A 20,947-nucleotide genomic window follows, 5' to 3' on the forward strand; every position below is an offset into this window, starting at 1 on the left:
GGTCAGGGGAGCAGAGTTGTGAGGAAATTCAGGAGATCCAGCCTGGACTCACAGGGGTTTGCAATAGACCAAGTTTCCCGTTTAAAGCAGATCCAGGGCTGAGAGGCCATCTGTCCTACAGAGGCACTGAAAGCCCTGAGGGAAAATAGCTACTTTGGTTGAATTTTGAGATAAGTAAGGGAAGCCATGAATTTGATTTAGAACAGAAATGGTAAAAGTAGCAGCTTAAATGTGTAGAACTGTTTTTAAAATAATGGCTTCGTTTTGCCAGTCTACTATTTGTTAAAATTGATAAACATTACTGGAAAGATTCTTGAGTACTTTCAGTACTTTCAGGTTTCCAAACAAGTCTTTCTTTCTGTATTTACACGGTCTCTCTGCAAACCTACAAGCAAACAAGCAAATGTAAATTGCTACACTGTATTTCTAAAATGCACCAGAGCTGCTCATAAGTTTTCCTTTTTTTCCTGAATCAGCAACTCTGGGTAATTTAAAGAAGCTCTGAATGATTTATAGAGGCACTCTTAGACCCTGTGGTCACCTTTTTCCCTCAGGATCAAAAGGAATTGCTCATTTATAACTGCAAGCAACAATATGCCTGACTACCTGCAAGTCTGTTCACACCTGTTGTATGCAGTTAATAACAAAATCCTTAAAAATATGACTTTTATGATCATATTTGCATACATTTGATAGATTAGGCATCTCAGTTTTGGCATTGCTAAGTCAGTAAGAGTGAGACTGTTCTTTGCAAACAAAGCATGCTTCTTGCATCTCAGAAAATATGTAGGAAAAGTGTTGTCAGTATTTGAATTGATATATCACTGCACAAGTACTGAAAAGTCCAGGCACTTATCTTGAGCTTTATCAACATAATCTCAAATACAGGGTTTTACACAGAAATAATTTTGCCTATGTTCTGGAGCTTCAGATTGGAACGGACCTCAGGGCATCTGAGTCCAACCTCCAGCCCAAAGCAGCAGCAGCAAAAAGATCAGATCGGGTTGCTTTGGGCTATATGGATTCTGGTCTTGAAAATGCTCAAGAATGGAGAGTGCACAGCCTCTCAGAGCAAGGTCTGGCTGTCCTGATGTCCAGTCAGAAACTCTCCTGTTTCAATTTAGCGCTGCTGTCCCTTTCTCTCAGACACACTGCTGTAAGGAGTCTGGCTCGGTATTCGTGATAACATTGTCAAATCTATTGGAAGGCAGCTATTTCCCTGTTTGAGACAAAAATGGAGACAGATTACTCAAGGCTTTTAAAAAGAACAGATAGCGTTGAAAAGCACATTAGCACTTAGGAAATTATATCAACTTTTCTTCCCAGAAAATTCTGTAATGAGTTTTTCCTTAACAAACATAAATAATCAGATACTGTTAGATTGTGATCTAGTCGATGTTTACAGGATTTGTTGTTATGTGTTTTCCTAATATGTTAGTAAACTGGTAACTGAGAGAAATGTGCCACATACTGAATCTAAGAGAGGGAAATCGTGTCCAAATCACAGGAAGCCTTGGGGCATGTGACAGCAGAGAGGGCAAGACTGCAGCGTTTCAGATGCTGCTTTGGAATATTCTTGAGAGCCTTCCCTGGTACGACAGTGACTGAGACCCAATCGAGCATGTAGTGTTTACATCCCTCCAGCCTCTTCCCTGGGGGATGGGGCAGGAAGAGGAGAGGGAAGGAAGCAAGGGATGACTGATGGCTTTTGAAAGCTTTTCCCTGCGAGGGGAAGGTGTGGTCACTATACAGATCTCCAGCTAACAAAGCCCTCCCTTAGGTGGAGCAGATGTAAGCTTTGTCACCCCTTTGGGGTGACTGCAACGGTGTCCAGAAAATATTTTTTTTGTTTTTCAGTTGGGAATAGAGACATGAGCAGGAAAAGTAGCCTGTCACCATTCCAGTTTGTACTGTTTTAAGACAGTTCTTCAGCACGGAGTCTGATGGCGACATCTGTGACCAAGGGGCTGAAATAGATCAGAGCACAGACTGACTCCTGTGTGTGGTATATCTCAGGAAGGCATGAGCACACGGCTACAGTTCTGTCAAATTAAGCCACAGGTACATGAACGTATTAAGCCAATATAATCTGATAATGCTGCCAAAACAAGCACTCATATCCACCCTCTTGCCTCTGCCTATTTTTGCTCACTGCTTCCTCCATCCATTGCACTGGCACAAGCAGCAGCACAGCCACATGCTGAACCCAGCAAAGGAAATGATCTGCAAGAAAATTAACCTGATCAGAGAAAGAAAAAAAAAAGGTTTCACTCAGAATCAGTTGCTGAATTGTTGCTTTTTCACTATTGATGCCAACTGATGTTGTTGTGAAGCAGACATGAGGCATTAGCCACACCAGGGAATCTGAATTTATCCTAGCATTAAGCCTCTGTGCTAGCTTTATGCCAGCAATGGGAATACGAATGTTCCATGATCCAACATGAAATTAGGGTAGTACAGACAGATGGTACCTGACCTGACATAAAATCTGCTGATACAAACTTATTCCATCAAATATTTTCCAGTGCCAGTGATCATGATGTGGCTGCACTGCTTCTCATCCAGTACTAGCAGACCTTAAACTTGCGTTATCAAATCAAGGCCAAACAGAATGAGATCCATTTTAGGACTTGAAAGAGGGAAAAAAAGGAAAGTTATGCAGAATGTAGTTCTGCCAAGTGTTGATGCTTTCCTATTGTTCGCTGTATTCAGATGGGCTCTGATCTGTAGTAGCAATATATTAGGACACCAAAATAGAGATTATTTCCAGGGAAGTCAGTAATTGAAGATTATATGTTTTTGTAAATATTAGCATTGTCACATACTATTTGGCTTTTCAGTAATGAGCTACCTGGCAATTTTCTGCTTCTTCACAGCTGTTTCCCATGGCCATGTTGGGGTGTAGGGGAGCGGGGCCACCGTATTGTCAGAAAGAGGAAGAGAAACCAAAAGGTGCCGATGATGCATGTCCGTGACAGAAGTTCTACAGTGATCACTCAGTGGCCTGACAGAGCTATAGCTCTGGGCTTTCTTAGAAACTAGATTGTCAACATCAGTGGGTAATGTAAATATAGTAATGTAAACAGTACAGACTGCCAGGAGTGAAATTGGGAACTCCATGACTCCGTATGTCCCAGTCTTACAGCCTAAGAACTGTAGCGTTCCCTAGGCCTGCATTTCGTGAAGAAACGAAGAATTTCCCCTCGCTTCCCAAATGCTGCCTTGAGGCACTGGAGAGGGCTGTGACCGGATGTTGCTCCCCTCTCCCCATCCCTAGTCAAGGAAAACTTGAGAGAGTTACAGGGCGCAGCGTTTATGGCCTCGGGGCGGTCGGCCCGCGCTGGGGTGCGCCGAGCGCGCTGTCCCGCCGCGGCCGGGGCTCCGCGGGGTGTGCGCTGCGCCGCTCGGGGGTCGCACCCGCCGGGCGCGCCCCGCGGCGGAATGCGCGGCACGCGGGCCCGCCGCCCCCCCGCGCCCCTCGCGGCCGCTACCATTGCGCGGCGCGGGGGGAGCCGCGCCCGCCGCCCCGCTCCACGCCCGCCCCGGCGCCGCGCCCCGCTCCGCGCCCCCCTCCCCGCGCAGGACGGGGCGGGGCGCGAGCACCGCGCCCGCTGCGCGCTTCCCCGGCGCGGCTCGGCGCTGCCCCGCGCTCCCTCCCTCTGCTGGGCGGTGGTTGAGGCCGGCGGGAGGTGGGGCCGGGCCGGGCTGGGCTGGGGCAGCCGGCGGCGGTCAGCGGGGGCCCGTGGATGGCAGCCGGGGCGGCCGCCGCGGGGTAGGGTCGGCGCGGAGCGGGGCCGGGCGGGGCGGGGGCCGAGCGGAGTGTTCGAGGAGCCGCAGCCGGCGGAGAAGGCACGGAGGCGGAGAGCGCCCTGCAGCCCCGCCGCGCCGCAGCCCGGCGGCCGCCAAAGTTGCTCCCCATCCCGAGGGGGAGCGGGGGATCAGGCGGGGCGATGATCTTCCCCAGCAGCAACAGCAGCGCGGCGGGCGGCGGTCGGACCCCGTATCGGAAGCAGGTAAAGGAGGGGGTGTGGGGGTTTGCGGCTCCCCCGCGTTCCCCCCGCAGCCTCGAGGTGCTGGGGGAGGAGTGGGGAGAGGGGTGGCGACTGGCGTGAGTTGCGGCTTACAGCCTGCTGACTTCTCGAGGGCTGGGTTTTGAAAAATGAAACTCTCTTCTCCTTTTTTATATATTTTTTTACCTCCCCTTAAGAGCCGCGCCTTGACCTTGGCGAGTGCCGGGGCGGCCGCCGCCGGGTCACCTTCGCGGGGCGTGCGGGGCGGCCGGGCGGGCGCCGGCCCCGCCGGGCTCGGCAACAGGTTAGGAAGGACCCGATGTCGCAAGAGCGAAACTTGGGGCTGGATGTTTTTCACTCGGCGTGAAATGAGCGAGGGGATCCGGGCGCATTTTTTCTTTCAAACAACCCCTCAGAAAACCTCCGCCGCCCTTCGGGTGCGCCCCAGCTCCCCCCGAGGGGGCACAGGGGGACCCTGGGACATTTTATGGGCAGAGAGGTATCTCTGATAAGCTCGGAGCACTCGCATCTATGGAGCTGTGCTAAAAGAGGTATTTCTTTCTTTGTTTTTTTGTTTAGTCGCTGGAAATAAAATATTTGAAATAGTTGCGCTACACAACCTTGCTGTACCGTTTGTCTTTGGCTGCACTTTTTACGCACACGAGACCCGATGTTGGTATTAATGTTACATTATTTACTGCTTAGTGCAATATTTTTCATTGACTCTTCGATTAAATTCCAAAAAGAAACGAAAAAAACTTACTTTTTAAGTTAGTGAGAAAGCGTGCTCTCTGCGTGTGCCAGAGGGTAAATGGAGTAGAGGTCACTGACAAGCTACCGGCTTGACAAAGCATGCCAAAAATACTATGGCAGGCTTCTTTCCAGGTGAGAAAAAAATCGCTCCGTGTCTGCTGCACTTAGTAGCTGAAACAAGTAATTTGACGGGTTCAGTCAGCAATACTGGGGAAGTTTGTCCTATTTCGCTTGGGGTCAGAATGCATTAAGGGCAGAAATAGGAAATCAGATATCACTGCTGCACACAGTGAAGAGCTTAATATAAATAATGAGGACATAGGCTTGGAAATTTTGAACTCTTGGTGCATTGTTGGAATGACACATGATCTGTGTGGCTAACCTGCATGACAGTGAAAGTTAGACTCTTACAGTTTCTTGAAGCTTAAGTAAAAATTGCTATTTCTTTTCTCCTCCCTGTTATTTTATAAAAATATCTTTTTGATAAGAATCACTGGTGTGTTATCTCAGCAGCGCTCTGCAGATGCTGCCCAGCAGTGCATGGAGTTATCTTTGCATCTTGTACTCAAAGTGTTCAAGTCCATCCATAACAAAACATGCTTATTGTGTGTGCTGATTGTGGTTCGTTGTTAATAAATGTCCTGGGTACGCCCATGCCGATCATCTTGCCTGGTGCTCCTGCATACTTTATAAATGAAGGCAGTGCATCAGATGCAGTTTGGCGCTGTCCCCGAGAGGACCATTAATCAAGGAGGGCCCTTGTGAGGCAGAGCAGCGGTCGGGAGCGGGGCAGGGTGCTGGCAGCAGCCGAGGGCAGCGGGGCCAGGCCTCGTGCTGGCAGGGCTGTGCTTTATGTGTGCATGTGAGTTTGCCTGCTGGTCTGGAGCAGCCTGATAAGATGCTCTTCTTTTCACAGTGCACTCCTTAGATTCAAAGAGCTAAAAGGGCCGACTGAATCAGAAAAACAAACAGACCCTTTTTCCCCAACAGGCAGAGAAAGAAATGAATGCAGGGGTATTATGTGGGCTTAAGACCCTGGGTACCAAAGGTTTCTTTTGTTAGTGTGTAGCTATTCTGTGCTCAAACACTTCCTACATAAGGAGCCAGGGTCTGTGCTTTTCTCCGGTTAAGTCCATGGAAAACTCCTATTAACTTCATTCATGTAGACTAACGTCGATTAGCAATTGGCTTTCTGATCTCCCTTTCACTCAGACTTCACCTGAAGGGGTGAGCTGATGTCAAACAGTGCTGAAGAGCACTGCAAGCCTAATTTTTCCACTCTTGATAATTAAGAAAAGTTGAGATTAAGTCTCTGTATGCTCTATGTAACCCATATTCAGACAATTGCATTGTAGTTGAGCTTTAGCCTGAGACACTAGGTATGGTTAGTGCAGGAAAAGTTGTCAACCAATGTCTCTAAAAGGAGTAACTGGATTTCCTATGCTAACAGTGTGTAGTATGTGAAGCTGAAACAATTTTAAGTAACTTAGAAATTAAAATCTTTTGAGCAGCTTGTATGTCTCTATTGGTATTTTAATACATGCCAGAATAATAAAAGAACACTTTATGTTTAGTACTATCCTGTTTCATTCTTAAGAGTCTTTAGCAGATTCAGTTGAAAAAGTGAGTGATTAACTGATAAAAGACAAGGTGACACTAACTTGATTTATTTTTAAGGCATTGTCATATAATGTGGATTTCCATCTTAGTTTAAAACATTGACAAAATGCCATATAGGTAGAGTAGGTTCAGATCTGTACCCATACTCTCTCTTTGTTTTCTCAAATAACTGTTTTGTTTTATGAACAAATCTATGCTTATAATATAGTTTGCTACCTGTTGTATCCACACTGTACAACTTATGTACAGTGTTGGAGTAGGAGTGAGGAGTGACTCAACATGTAGGAGTGAGTCAACATTCTCAATTTCAGGTCAGATTTGATTGGCCTGATCATCTTCTCTCTTCTATAGTAATTGTAAGAATATTAAAATGTGGTCTCTGCTCAAAAGGATTTCCTGCATTATGGGCAGACAGATATATTAAAAGTACTCTTACCAGGCTTAAAATTGAGACATTGCTTAAATGAGTGACAGCTCATCTGAGAATTAATTTGAAATGCAGATGTGGGTCTTGTTGAAGAATGAAAGCCACACAATATCTGCAGTAATAACCTATCACAACATTCACAGCCATACATCCTGTCTGAAAAGGATAGGTGTAAGCTAATATTTTTGCTATCAAGGTTACTTGAGCTATTGCAAAGAATGTACATGTGTGCATCCATAATGAGAAGGAAACAAAATGACATACAATACACTGCTTAATACAGGCTTTTTTAGCTCTTGGTTTGTTGAGAACGAGATGATTCTGTCCCTCCTCCCACTTTTGTCATTCTCATGTAAATTGGGAGGCGCTCCTCTGAAGTAAATATTTCTACACTGTGTAAAATTATCATAAATGGAAAATTAGGCTTTCTCCTGCCATCTGCTCTTTGAATCTACAGAGCTGCTCCAGCTATTCGATTAGGGATTTTAAATCACTTTGTGCAGGGAGGTTCCTCTGCTCTCAGGTTTCGCGAAGAGGAAGCCAGAAGCAGCCCTGGAGGCCTGGGAGGGAGGCGATTGCAGGCTCCTACCAGCACAGCCTGGGTGCTCAGCCCGGGCTCGGTGCCTTTTAACAGCTTTGCCCAGTCACAGTGGTTCTTGTTACATTTGCTGAGTTTATCTCACCGGCATAAGGAGATTTACATAGTTTGCTGCTTTCGACAGGATTACCTGGGTGTAGCTGCACGTGAGGAATTTAACACTGATTTGATGTTTGGCCTGTGTGCAGGGGGACAGACAAAGCTTTTGACCAATCTTTTCATGTAGCTCTGTTAATAACAAGTGCTGTGTGGCACGCTGGGTTTTCTGAAAGTTGAAGGTTAAGGTGGGTTTCTAATGGCAGTGAAACGGAGAAAGCTTTTGCCAATTTTAGGCTGAAAGTGTGGATTAGCCTTTCACTGTCTGTAGGTTTAACCTATCAAGAAGCTCCACCTGTAATCCTGCTTTAGGATTTCCCAGTTGGTGCTGTGTGTGGTGTCTGTGTGTGTGAGAAGGAACCTCATTAAATTTGCAAGACCTGGGCATGGTCATAATTCAAAACGTGCGGCTCTCTATGGAGCACTCTGTGCCCACAGGGATTTGACATGACACCTCCTGCGTGTATGGGGTGGGGGAAGGCTGAGGAGCCTAAGATGGAACAGATATCTGTGGTTAAATAATTGGGATTTGTTTCTTTCTCTCAGTACTGTAAGAATTGTAATTTTGTATCACTGGCTTGAGGTGAGAGACTCTTTTTCCCTTGACATTGTTTACAATGTTAAAGAGTCTACCTGGGTTTCACAAAACTGAACTCCCACATTAAGTACCAGGTACTTTAATTCTTTAAGTGCGTCTCTAACATTGTGAAGTTCTGCTTTATTCTCAAGGGAACAAAACTACTCAGTCAGTGGGTTTCTATACTGGTACCGAAACGTGAATGAAAGAAATAAAAGGAAACAACTTATCTTGTTCAGGCATGATGTTATAGATTATGAAAAGTGATATAATTATCTCATCTGTATTTGGCAATTTCAAGTTTTTGTTTAGTGTTTCTAACAGGGAGAACAATATATTTTTGTCTCTTTGGAAATGATATTGTTTAAAGTATGTCTTTGCCATTTAGTTTCACATGGAAGGGAAGATAGAAGTCTGTGTCTTGAACATCTGCTGTTTTGTTTTGGGTTCATTTTTTCCCCCTGAAACTTCCAACTGTTAAAAAAATTGCTTGAGTTAACACATTTCAGAAGAGTTAGATCCTTTAAACTGTAACTGCTGGCAGGGAGGAGAGGGGAAGGAAGGAAGGGAGTGGAAAATCCTTTCCTGAGAGCTTGAGATGGCTTGTAAAACATCCGCACAGTGCTGCAACCAAGTAAATAAAAATAATGATCATTTAACATTAAAACTGGTTTGGTCTGCATTTTTTCCCCTTTTAAATTTGTGGTTGAAATTGACTTTTGCTTGTTGCACAAGATGGTGTATAACAAAAGAAGTCAATGGAGACTAGGAACCTCTAGTAGGTTTTTCCTCATGGATCTGTTTCCAACCTGTTATGAGCGTTTTTCGCCTTTTCTACAGCGAGTTGTTTTAAAATACGTTACTTGGGGGACAGTGTGAAGGCTTATAAATCTGTAATCCTGGTGAAGAGGTGCATGGAGATGTCTTGATCTTGGAAGAAGTGTTGCTCAGAAGTATTCTAGGAAGCCAAGAGAAGCACATTTGAAAGTTCTCCAGCCTTGTTGGAGTAATTGTGAGTTATTTTGCATACGTTTCAGAATTGCAGTGTACTGTGGTTATTATAACAGCCCAGCAGAAGCTACTGTATTTGCAGCTTCCTGATGCAACAGGAAAGGGAAGGGATGAGTTAGAAATAAAGGAGAAACGAGGAGAGGAACCATGGATTAGATAAGCACAAACCTCCTAACCCAGCAATTTAGGAAGCATACACACAACAAAAAAATCATGTGCTGTAAGGGCTGGTTACTGTGATTAGCACAGCTTTAGTTGTTTCCCTCAAGAGACTGCAGTTAAGGCAGTGTAGCTGCAGCTGTGTCTTGACTCACAAAGTAGTTTGAAACTGCAGTTGAAGTAATTGAATTCTGGTGAGAGATTGCTTTAAACAAATTCAAGATTACCTTGGTTTGTGGCAGTTAGAGTTAGTTTATTTCTAGGAACTTAAATTTAGTAACTTTTATTGCTGATTATGTTAATTGATTTGTAACAGTAAAACTCTATACCAATTGTAAGATTTATCCTGTGCACTGAGTCATTGGCTTAAAAATATCTAGCAAATAATTCAAAGTCTTACAAGCTCTTCCAAACAAAAATGTAGTTGAAACATTTCAAAAATGTCTTTTTTTGGAATTTATGATGTAATGTAAGGATATATATCAGCTCTAGGGACTAGGGACAGAATAATAGCTGACAACTACAGAAATATATAATAATATGATTTATAGTAATACCTTCTTGTTCATATGTCCTCATAAAAGCCAAGTTGTACACTTAACTGAAATTGTTTAGGAAATCACTGGTGTGTGTCTTATTTGTTTAAGGTATTCTGCTTTAGAAAAATGATGTATCAAATAGAGTATTTAGAATCTACTTATTTGATAGAATTGTACAACTTTCAGAGGTTGCAGTGGAAACAAACAGCACATTGTTCTGGGAAGCCTCATTTGGGCTTCATTTTCCTTTGTTGAAGAACTGCAGAAACACCAGGGCAAGGTGAGCATCAAACTTAGTCTTGCCTGATGCTTAACCTACTTGTGAAATGAAATGCTTTTTTACTGCAACTAAATATATGTAACTTTATTTCACCATTGATTCTGTTTCTTTACAGTGTCTCTTATTGGCAGTGGCACTTTCTCACCTTATTGTGTGGGTTTTTCTGCTTAGATGAGAAGGGGATTTATTTCTTTACTTACCTTCTATTGTTTTCTGTCCTTTTGTATCAGAATCTCCTCTACCATATGGTGCTTTGTTCAATAAAGTGAAAACATGAGTCCTTTAACTACAGCTCGTATATTCTGTCACTTGGGTGCTACAGCACAACAGTTAGAATTCAGTCCTTTAGGATATTCCAGGTATGTGTATGGCACTCCCATTTTGATTGTGCTTGAGGGGTGAAATAGAAGGATTCAGGTGTGAGTTTGGATGAGCATTAAAAGGGAGCTTTTGTCAGGATTGTGGGTCACTGCAGGGCACTTTCCATACTGTGGTCTTAGCAGCTCCCAGGAAGGCTGCTGCAACTTGGTGAAGGATTATCCAGTTATCTTTGAAAATCTGTAGTCTTCATAGATTCCTAGCTACTCTGAGGTGATTCACAATCCTGCTTTAAGGTTTACTTGACCCACAGACACTTTATCAGGTTTTGCTTGTGCCACTGCAACAGTCTAAAATCACTCCAAACACCAGGTAGGCAAGGGTAAAATGAAATGCAGATCCTTATTAACAGGTCAAAAAATTAAAATACATTATTATTAAAAGAGAAATTATAAAAAAAACCACCAAAAAACCCACCAAAAAACAAACCCACAAAAAAAAACCCCACGCAAATAAAAAAGTGGTGCAGGAGATGGAAGTTTCTTTTACCTTATATGCAGGCATGTGGCACACAACCTCCAGTCTTCTCAAGGAGACTGGATATTGTCCAACCCTGTCATCCCCAGTTGTGTTTGGAGAAGAGACTCTCATTTACATCTCTGTATTTCTCTGTATTTTATTTGTACTTAACCCACTTGAAGGGTAAGGGGTAGATATTACTTTTTATTTTGTGAGTCAGTGGTGCCTCTTTCACCAGACCATAGGTTGGCCTTTTTTTCCTGCTTTGGAAGCAGTGATGTCTCTTGGGGATCCCGAGGTGCAATGCTGCCTGCCCAGGCTTTGGAGTGCTTTCAGCTGAGCACTAAAGAGATGGTTGGTGTGTTGCAAATGAGATCTCATGTATGAAATGAAGGAATTTCGAGTCTGTGGTGTTTTTCTTTCTCTCCTGCTTACGTGTGCAATTTGCTAATAATGCATTAAGCAGTTGTGCAGCAGATATTTTGGTGGGCTGCTATGGGAGTGGGGGAGACCCTGTCACTGCAGCTGCTGCAGGTGACTGGCAAGTGTGTGTCACCTGTGTGTCACCCGTGTGTCACCCATGTGCCCACCTGTGAGCACAGCCGTGGTGACCCATTTGGACCTGTTTGTATTGCCACATGCATGTGTGTTGTTCTGGCTTGGCTTAGCTAGTCGCTTAGCCAGGGTTTTAAATAACCTGTTACAACATGGAACTCTTTGAAGTACGCAGTGTAGAAGTAACATAGAGTACAAGTCTGTGTTAGCTCAGCCCCCGTGGCTGTGCTGGGGGAGAGGAGGGACATGGTGGGTGCCGTGACCTGGCCAGGGATGGGCCTCCTGTGAGCCTGGAAAAGCCTCCCTGGATAAACCTGGGCTTTGGCAGAGCTGGCACACAGTTCCATGGATTTCTGTCTGGTATGAAAGCAACCACCAGCAGACAAGATCCCTTGAAATGTTTAGTGGTCTGTCTTCCAGATGAGTCTTCTGTGTAACTTGAAAAAAAATTGAGATAGATATTAAATATGATTGCTTAGCTACTAACCTTTGAAACAGGGGCATTTTGGGGTGTTTATTTAGCATTCCAGGTAATATATCTATCTCTAAATGCTACTTGTGAGAAATACTTATCAAAACTGGGGTTTAAGAGAAGTGTTTCACTTCAACAAAAATATAAATGGTAGGATTTCTTTATTGTCTTAGGGTAACAATGCCTCCAGTGCACACATAGACATGTAAATATTCCAGAATTAGGGACATTTTTTGAGATGAGAGAACCAGAGAACTCCTGCAGTACCGAGGAGCTATAGAATACATTTGAAATCTTCAGTAATTTTAGTGGTGAGGAATACTAAGATGTAATTCAGTATTCTGAAATTCAGCTGGTTAAAGATGCTAGTGATACCTAGGGCACACTGTGGCACCAGTAGAAGAAAGCAGGGGCTTTTTAGGTTTTTTTGAAGTGCTCTAAGAGCTGCTTCCATTCCCAGTTACAATATTCTACAATGCTGTGGAGGCTTATGCAAGATGGAAATGGTTAAGGAAGTCATTGTTTCAGCATTAGGTCGATATTTTAATTGCTGTACTGACAAAATCATGATAACTGTGGAAGCAGACTTTGCCAGATTGCAGCAAACATACTGTTCTTAGATCTGTCAGGTGTATAGTGTCATGGTCTCAGAAGTTACTAAGGGCTGTAGACTGGTGTAGTCATGACAAAAGGCACTCTGGCTTTTCATGTCACTGTTCTTTATGTATTCTGGTGAGTTGTTGGGAATTCCTTGCTCTGAAGCTCCTGAAAATTTGTTTCTTTCTGGTTTAATGTTTCTGTTGTAACTTTATTATTGTTTCAGTATTATTAATGTATGGTTTTGTATTTCAGTATATTAGATGCTAGCCTATCTGTGTGTCTTATCCTTCTAGCAAAAGACATTTTGGTGTGAGACTTCTCTGTTGACCCTCCTTCAGAGTGACTGAATTCCTCTCCACCTTCTTCATTCCCTGAAATCAGTGCTGTGTTGTGTCATTGTCCTGGGTGATTGTAGAAGTCCCAGGTCAGCCACACTTATAAAGGTTATTCATAAGGATAAGATGGTGACCTGAAGTTCAGAATGGTCCTGTCACTAATATTTTGGATAATCTTGACTAAATTGTTAAGGTTTGACTCTTCAAAAGGTATTTGCTATTACTAGTTTCCTACATCTCAGATGTTGCATAGGAATATAGTAACACCTGCAAGTGATTCAAATACTACAGTAATTTGGACTAAATATCTTGAAAAAAAATTTATGTACACATGCACACATACCTACATAGATGTCTATGTTTTTCTGTCCCCTGAAGCTCAGGATAGAACAGATTCTTTGGAATGATAGAACTCTGTTCAAATTCTGCCTGTCACATACAGTGTAAGTAGTTTCTTTATGGTCTGTGAGAACCATATTCACCTGAACTCTATTATTGCTACTTCCAGATTAACAGCATTGCAAAGTTCATTTTGGTAAGAAACTGGACTGTTGAAACTATGTAGAACTCTAGTTTTGGAAAAGAGTAAAGGTTGGTTTACTGTTAACAATAGGTAAGTTTATTTCTAAGCAGATGTTTGTTGTGCAGAAAGGCAGTCAACCATGAAAATATTACTGAGAACAGGAATAACTCCCTGAAGTTCAGTGGCTTAGATTTTACAGAAAATTTAATCTAGTTATCTTTAGTGGTTTTATGGCCTTATCTTTCCTATGAAATGAACTTCCTTATGGGTTTTTTTTCTTTTTCTTTTTTTTTTTTATCTGGGATGTCCTTATTCCAGTATTCTGTTGTCCCATTTATATTTTGAAACCAAATTAAATTGAATAAATTCAAAATTGAAATATTTGGGGTTTTTTTTTGTTGGTTTGGTTTTTTGTTTGTTTTGGGGGGTTGTTTGTTTTGTGGGAGTTTTTTGTTTGTTTTGGGGTTTTTTAAAGGAAATGTAATGCACAGTCATTCAGTACAGTGACTTTTGTAGTGAGCCAGTGGTGGTGTACAAGATTATCAGTGTTAAACATCCAACTATTGTGCAGATGGATAAGCTGAAAAGGTAGAATTACTGCTAAGAAAAGTGCAGCTGAATGTACTTACTGAAAATGTGATTCCTTGAAATTGTCCACAAAGTAAGACAAACCTGAAAGCAGTTGCTAAGGACTGGGGTTGGGCAGTAAGCAGAGACAACTGATTAATTTATCTTAAAAAGTTAGCCATGGGCTGAGCAGATTCCCTTTCACTGCAGTGTTTTAAAGTTAATTATCAATTCCAGATGTACTTGTTAGAAGTATTTTCCTTCACCTGTAACTTTGTGGTATGTTCAGAGGTATGATTCCTCAGCTGAGTTCTTGTAGCAAGGGCAAGAACATTACTGGATGAGTTAGGTTGTGTGCCCAAATGAACCTGAGTCAGGTTTGTTCCTGACTAGTCACCTCTCCATCCCTAGCAGCAGACATGCTTCCAGCCACCCTTGTCCCCCAGAGGTGGAGGCTGTGTCCCCCAGGAGTGCAGCTGTTGTGCCAGCTGTGCTGATGCGTGGCCTGCAGGGGCTCCTGAACACTTTGGTGGCTGTCACAGTGAGCGCTCCTTGGATCCTCTCTGCCTGGAGCTGTAGCCTCACACGTCTGAGTCAGACTCTTACCTGCACTGCCACAACCAGTTCTGCCTGGCAGTTGAATCTCTCATATATTATTAATGTTGTATTAGCAGTACATCTGGAAGCTTTCCTAGGTGTTATCTAGTTCTTGTGTTTTTTTCATTTCAGAATTGACAATGATTCATTGTGCAGTCAGACATTCCCCCAGCAGCTATTTGGATGCACCAAGGAATGGCATCCTGCATTTGCTTAGCACACAGCTGCTAAATCTTTGTAACTTATCTTCAGATTTAAGTTTCTGGGTGTAAAAGGGATTGTTCTTTATCATACACTGTGAAGTCACAAACATTTTGATTTTAGAATATGTCATATTGTGTGGCTTGACTTTCTGACATCTGAATGATATTCTTAACTACTTGAAACCACTTTTCTCTCAGAATTCAAAATCTGAGTTAAAGTAGCTGCATGAGTTAAAATAGTAGTTTGCAAAAGAAGAAAAGTTCTGTCTCTTGGTTCAAATCAAGAGTGAAATTTTAAATTAGAAGGCAATATGTGAGAAAAATTGATGAGGGCTGTGGAAGTGACTTAGAACAACTCTTCTGTTTGTATCATTCAATATAAATTACAGCTATCAAGAAGAACAGGAAATTATAAATAAAGTAATAACGTGGGGGTTTTTTGAATTGCATGCACAAGGATTTTGGACAAGATTGTCATTTGTAAAAAGTCAGCAGTCAGAAAGTATTGGATCTAATAAGTGATAAGCATCTACCAAAAGATCATCCTTTAAAGAATGAGAAAAGACTGACTTGGGTTTGTTTCAAATCAGGCTGTAAGGAAAATCTGACCCTAAGGCCAGAGCAGCATTGCTGCATGTGGTATGTACACAGGATTTCACTTACTGCTAGCAGACAAGTTTGTGCATGCTGCTTGTTGCCTTACGTGTAAGACTCAGCCAGAGGTACCATGTGTGTTTGCTGCAGTTGTGTATGAAAAACCAACACTGGTTTAGTTCCTGTTTGTTTGTCAGCCTAATGCTGTTTTGTTACCACTTTCATGAGTCAGCACCATTGGTAAATAAAGCAGTCTGAATTTCCTTTTTCTTTCTTTCTTTCTTTTTTTTTTTAAGTCTCCTTGTTCTTTTAATGAGCAAGGGGGAGAAAGAGGAGGAAGAGTAAGCAGCCATATGGGCAAAGATGCTGCTTTTTGAATTAATGCCAACCTCAGCTATTCCTTGAACTGCCATCTTGGTCTGTGGCTCCACAATTGCCTCCATTGCACTTGGATCTTTTCAGCCCAGCTGAGGGAAAGGTTGACTTGAAAGCTGAGCTGCCAGCAGGACCAGCAAAGCCATCTTTGTTCTTTATTTGATACTACCCCAAAGCCATTTCATCAGACCAGCAGATCTAACCACTCGTCTCAAAACTTTGACATCCCTGTACCGCTCTCTTCCTTTTCACTATCTGCACATCCTTGGTATATCAGAAAGTGCTGTTTCTACTTGACAGCTTGAATGGAGTTGAATTTCCATGTTAACAGACCCAATCAGTAACATTTGAAAGATTTCAGCTTTCCAGGCTGTTCTTAGTTGACCTGGTTCTACGTTCAGACCATCAAAGGTCAGTGCAGGCAAATCGTTCCTAATGAGCAGCTAGAAATCTACTGGAGAGCTCCACCAAAAGTTTCCTGCACTTGGAAATCTTGCTCATGTTTTTGTGGATGAATCTTCAGTTTTAATTAAAGGCCTACCTTTACAACTTTCAGAATTTCATCCTACTGAAGGAATACCATTTTCCTTATTTGTAAGGAGAAGCAGACTGTAATCTATAAAATTAGGCTCATGTGCTGGATTTTGCTATGCTGATTTTAGCATACTCCTTGCTATGTTTCATCAAGACCCCAGATTTGTTGTGTTCACAGTATTGTAGTGAATTGCCTTAATGTATGAAAGAACTCCTTCTCATCTGTGCACCCTTGATCACTTGCATTTAGGAAAGTATTTACATTTTTCATAACTTTGCATAAAGAGGATTAGATTTACTAATTGATTAGATGCCCTTACTACTGGTACTACTTCTAATTTAGATGTGTCATGCCCTATTTGCTAGGGCTTAAAATTCAAAAGAGTTCACCTACAGATTGTCTTAAATGAATGTTCAGCAACTTTGTGCTTTAAACAGGCCTAAAATCAACTTCTCTAGGCCACGGATGTAGACATGCTGCCCAAACTGGCTTTCATTAAACAACAGAATGGTTTTGCTACAAATAGCCTGGATCTGTTGAGACTGATGCTGAGCAAATGCTGACAAGCCCTGCTTGATCCAAGCTGAATGGGATTAAATTGTGTTTGTACTATACTGGGCATTGTGTGGAGTATCCTAGTCCCAGTTCCTGGAAATGATGCTGGAAAAGTGATCGCTCCATTAAGCATTCTGGTAATGAAGTAAGTGATTTTTGTATTACTGTAACATCTAAAGTTTTTCTTAAAGAAATGAAGCAATGCTCCTTTTTCACTCTTGTGCATAAAAATTGTCAAGTGAGAGAGAGAAAAAAGTGTTGGAGGGCTTAGCCACTGAATACTGGGAGACAAAAAAGATGTACTGATGGGAAATGTAAGCAGAAAATGCTTCCCTCTAACTTCTAGGAAGCTAAGCCAATCCTAACCAAGCAAGTTAGGATTTTTGAGATCTCTAAAGACAAAAATTATTTCTTTCTTGTCTTTCCCAGGATAAAATTGTCCAAATGCCAACATTTCCCTAGTATTCTTTGCAGCAGATGATTTCAAGGTAGCAGCTCATAAAGGCTTGCAAAAGATGAAAAAAATTAGCTGAAGATGTCTTAATCCATAGTGTTCAAACAGCCTATAATTTAATTCAAGATATATATGGGATACACAGATCTAAAATAATGTTTGTAGAACTGCTTTATATGTGTATATATATTTTTATGTGTGTTTACTTGAACACACTTTCAAGGGCAAAGGGGTAACAAATGGGAGAAACAGTGTGTATTTCTTGCTGTTTGTCAAGCTGCATCTTCTGCTGCTAGTGTTTCCTGATCAGCTGGGAAGGTCTTGAGTTGTCTGTAGGATCTCAGCAGCATTTTCTAGTGTAATAGCAGCTGCAGGAAGGGTGATGTTGGGTATCTGTCTGAACCATTCACTGGCTGGATGAGCTGTTCTTGTTACCGTCTTTCCCAAGAGTTAAACATAGCTGCTTTTGTCATGTCAAACTGATTGTAATTTGTCCCGTGGTGCCTGTTCATGAGTGTAAATTTTTATGTGCTGCATAGGAGAAAGTTGTACAAATTGTTCTGGGCACGACAGACCACTCCTTTTTTCCTGAAGAGCACACGGTATGCTGTATGTGACTGTATTACATCATACATCTGAAGAATATGGACCTTTAATGCCAGCTATGCTGGATGTGCTGTAGTGAACATTTGGCCAAAAGTGGTCAGCTTTAGTAGGACTCTCTAATGGTGCAAGATCATCTCTGAGAAATGTCAAAAGTTGCATGGTGTCCACTGGCCCCAGAAATTTGGAAACAGTTGTCCTGGGTGCTGCCTGCACACAGCTTTTATCCCACTCTTACTTTAAATCATTTTTGCTGGGTATAAGGCAAACTTCCAGCACTGCAGCGTTCGTTGCCTTCCATGAGAGCACAGATGAGACCTTGAGTGTCCTGGAGGTGTCACAGTGTGCGTACCTGCACTGTTACAGTGGAACTAATGAAAATCTTTGGTAGATCTGCTGCCGTGTCCCACCCTCGCTGCAGGCACTGCAGCCAGGTGCCCACACAGAGGCCACACTCCCTCCCAAGTGGGAAATGATGCAGGAGGCAAATGTTTTAGCAGCAATGAAGTTAAACTCCAGTTCTTTTCCAATGAGTTTTGAGCTTCCACGTTTTATTCTAGGAAACCACATAGAGTGTTTGGAGTCATTTAGAAGACTTTGGGAATGTCATTTGCAGTCTCATGCATGCTACACGCAGCCTCATTACAATCCAAAGAAAATTGGTGTACGTGTTGCAGCATGCAGACCAAGCAGAGTTTGCTCCCTGTGCTCTGTAGAAAAGCCCTATATAGAGAAGCTTTGCCAACATTACACACTGCTGTCTTCTGGTCTGTCAGTTCTATGCAATGTTGAAATTTATAAAACTTCTGGTGAGATTTTTAGCTTGTGCAAATGAATGCAGAACCACTAGGTAAGAGTGGAACTAGGCTGGTATGTGCAGCTGTGGAAAACTGACAACTCCTTACATAATGAGTGTGATGCTTTAAAAAGTTTTTACTGATCTTGCTCATGTTTTAAAACTGTATTGCTAATTTAATAATGCCTGGCTGCTTCTCTTCAGTTTGGTGGTTTTGCCATGGAGGAGAATCACATTTATGGAGGTGTGGTCACTCTCCCATAGCAAATTACGAGTTCAGTGTCAGACTATATATATATATATATATATATAAAATGTGTGTGTATACATGCACTGCTTGCAGAAACATAGTCTCGTTTGTAGACTCCATGAATGTCAAAATACTGTGACAAATTAGCACAAGCTCCTAGCTGAAATTTAGTTGTTAGTCACTTCAACTTTTGCTGAAATAACTGTAAAAGTATCTTGTGCTTCCCCTTTCCTGGACTGTAAAAGGCAGTGGGGTTTGAAAGCCTGATTAATTTAACACCGTTAATATTTTTTGAATTTGGTATGTACTTTCCTAGTTATACCTGAGACTTGCTTTAATCCTTTACAGCAATGCTGTGCATGTCCTGTTTCAGTGTGTTGATTATAATGAATTGTATCTGGTGCATATTATCACATTGCAGAATATTAAAACCTTAAGGACACTTCTTGAAATTTCAGAAGTGAGGAGCAAAAAGATGAATGGAATTTTCAGTCCAGCACAGGTCATGCTGACCTCAATGCTATGGCAAATACAGTGAAAGACTATGGAAATAATTGCTGTGGAGTAACTAGGAAGGACAGTGATGCTTTTCAGCTCTTGGAGGAGTCATTTATTCCCATGGAAAGTGATGCTGTTCTCACTGAAATAGGTTCAGCTGTAACTTGACATAGGCACATAAGCTGCTGAGCAGCAGAATTGGACCTTCTTTGTGTCAGAATTAGAGTAACCTTTGTGCTGCATTCAGGCAGTGTATCTACACAAGCTTGTTCTTTGCTGATTACATTAGTTAGGCTTGGAGACACTTTGTAAAGGAAAATAATTTGCAAAGTGAGTAGGAAGGCTAAAATACCTAAAGTGATCTGTACTTTGAAGCATAAATTGTGCAGCTCGAAGAGCCTTTTCATGAGGGCATCCAGATTCAGTCTTGATCATGAAGTCTTATAAAAGTGACTTTTTCTATCCCTTTTTTGTCTGATGTGCCACCTTTCCAACAGCTGGAGATGCTGATGCTGGCTGTGGTGAAGAGGGTGTGGTCTCTCAGGGAGATCAAGATTTAGGAGTGCAGAAGAAAGGGCCAGAGCCAGCTGCCTCATCTGTTCTGTCAATGTTGTCAAAGAAAGCAGCAGGAATGGATGGGGCTACCTATTAAATACTTGTGTAATGTAGGAAGAACATACATTCTCTTCTTTAGAGCAGAATAGAGGGATTGACAATGACAATGCTGCTGCTGCTACGCTGGGTGCAGCATGTTGCCCATAAGGAATCAGCAATCACAAACAAAGGGGTTTTGCTGGGAATTGACTCCCTCATGTACGGTCGGGCGCAAGTTCTTCAATTTATTTAACTTGAATAAACAGAAAATGACATAGCGGATCCCATGTCAGCCAAAAGAGCCATCTGTGGTCTAACCCTGTGACAAACAGTATAGCAATAATTCCAATGCCACCAACAATGTGGAGTTTGCCAGAAAAGCAGATGCTTCTTTTGACATGCATCTTCAATGCGGTGGCATTCCTGTCCTGTAATTGCTGTGCATGGAGGGAGGGTGGATGGCATAGCCAGATGAGCAGAATGGTGACTTAGTTTTTGGGGGAAAAGCCAACAGTTTGGAAAATACAAAATAAAAAAGGAAAAGGAAGTATACAAATAATTTTTGAAAAGCAGCAAAATTCTCCTGTGTGCATGATAAAATCTGTGACACTTTTAAAGTAAGAGACAATACTTGCATAGATTTATCAGAAATCTAAAGTCTAATACAATATGGAAGAAGAATAAATAATACTTCATAAAACTTCTCTGCAGTGTTTTAAGCTGCTTTTTTTTTTTTTTTTTTTTTAAAGCATTTCCTCCTCTGTTATTTTAAAGAATTAAAGACTGGCCGAACATTCTTAACAAACTTTTCTTTTTATTGTCTTCTTTTTTTCTTTTTCCCCTGTACTGTGAGCTTTTGTAATACAGATTTCATGCAGTTCTTGAATAAAACAAGGTGTTTGTATCTGTACTCTGCTACTTTTTAATCAACTTT

The 20,947-nt window shown here is 42.1% G+C and overlaps 1 protein-coding gene across 4 annotated transcripts in view; it reads left to right on the forward strand.

The window, feature by feature from the left end:
- Positions 1–20,947, forward strand: part of RBMS1 (RNA binding motif single stranded interacting protein 1) — a 142,680-nt gene that overhangs the window by 48,345 nt on the left and 73,388 nt on the right. Inside the window, exon 1 of one of the 4 annotated variants that reach the window (XM_063400664.1) lies at positions 3,674–4,013. The exons of the other annotated variants lie outside the window; for them this stretch is intronic. Within the exon in view, the coding sequence (XP_063256734.1) occupies positions 3,951–4,013 (63 nt within the window). The 5' untranslated portion in view covers positions 3,674–3,950. Of the gene's footprint in view, positions 1–3,673; positions 4,014–20,947 lie in introns of those variants that run through there. 4 annotated transcript variants of the gene reach the window in all.

The sequence above is a fragment of the Prinia subflava genome, chromosome 6, assembly GCF_021018805.1.
Source record: "Prinia subflava isolate CZ2003 ecotype Zambia chromosome 6, Cam_Psub_1.2, whole genome shotgun sequence".
Lineage (NCBI taxonomy): Eukaryota > Metazoa > Chordata > Aves > Passeriformes > Cisticolidae > Prinia > Prinia subflava.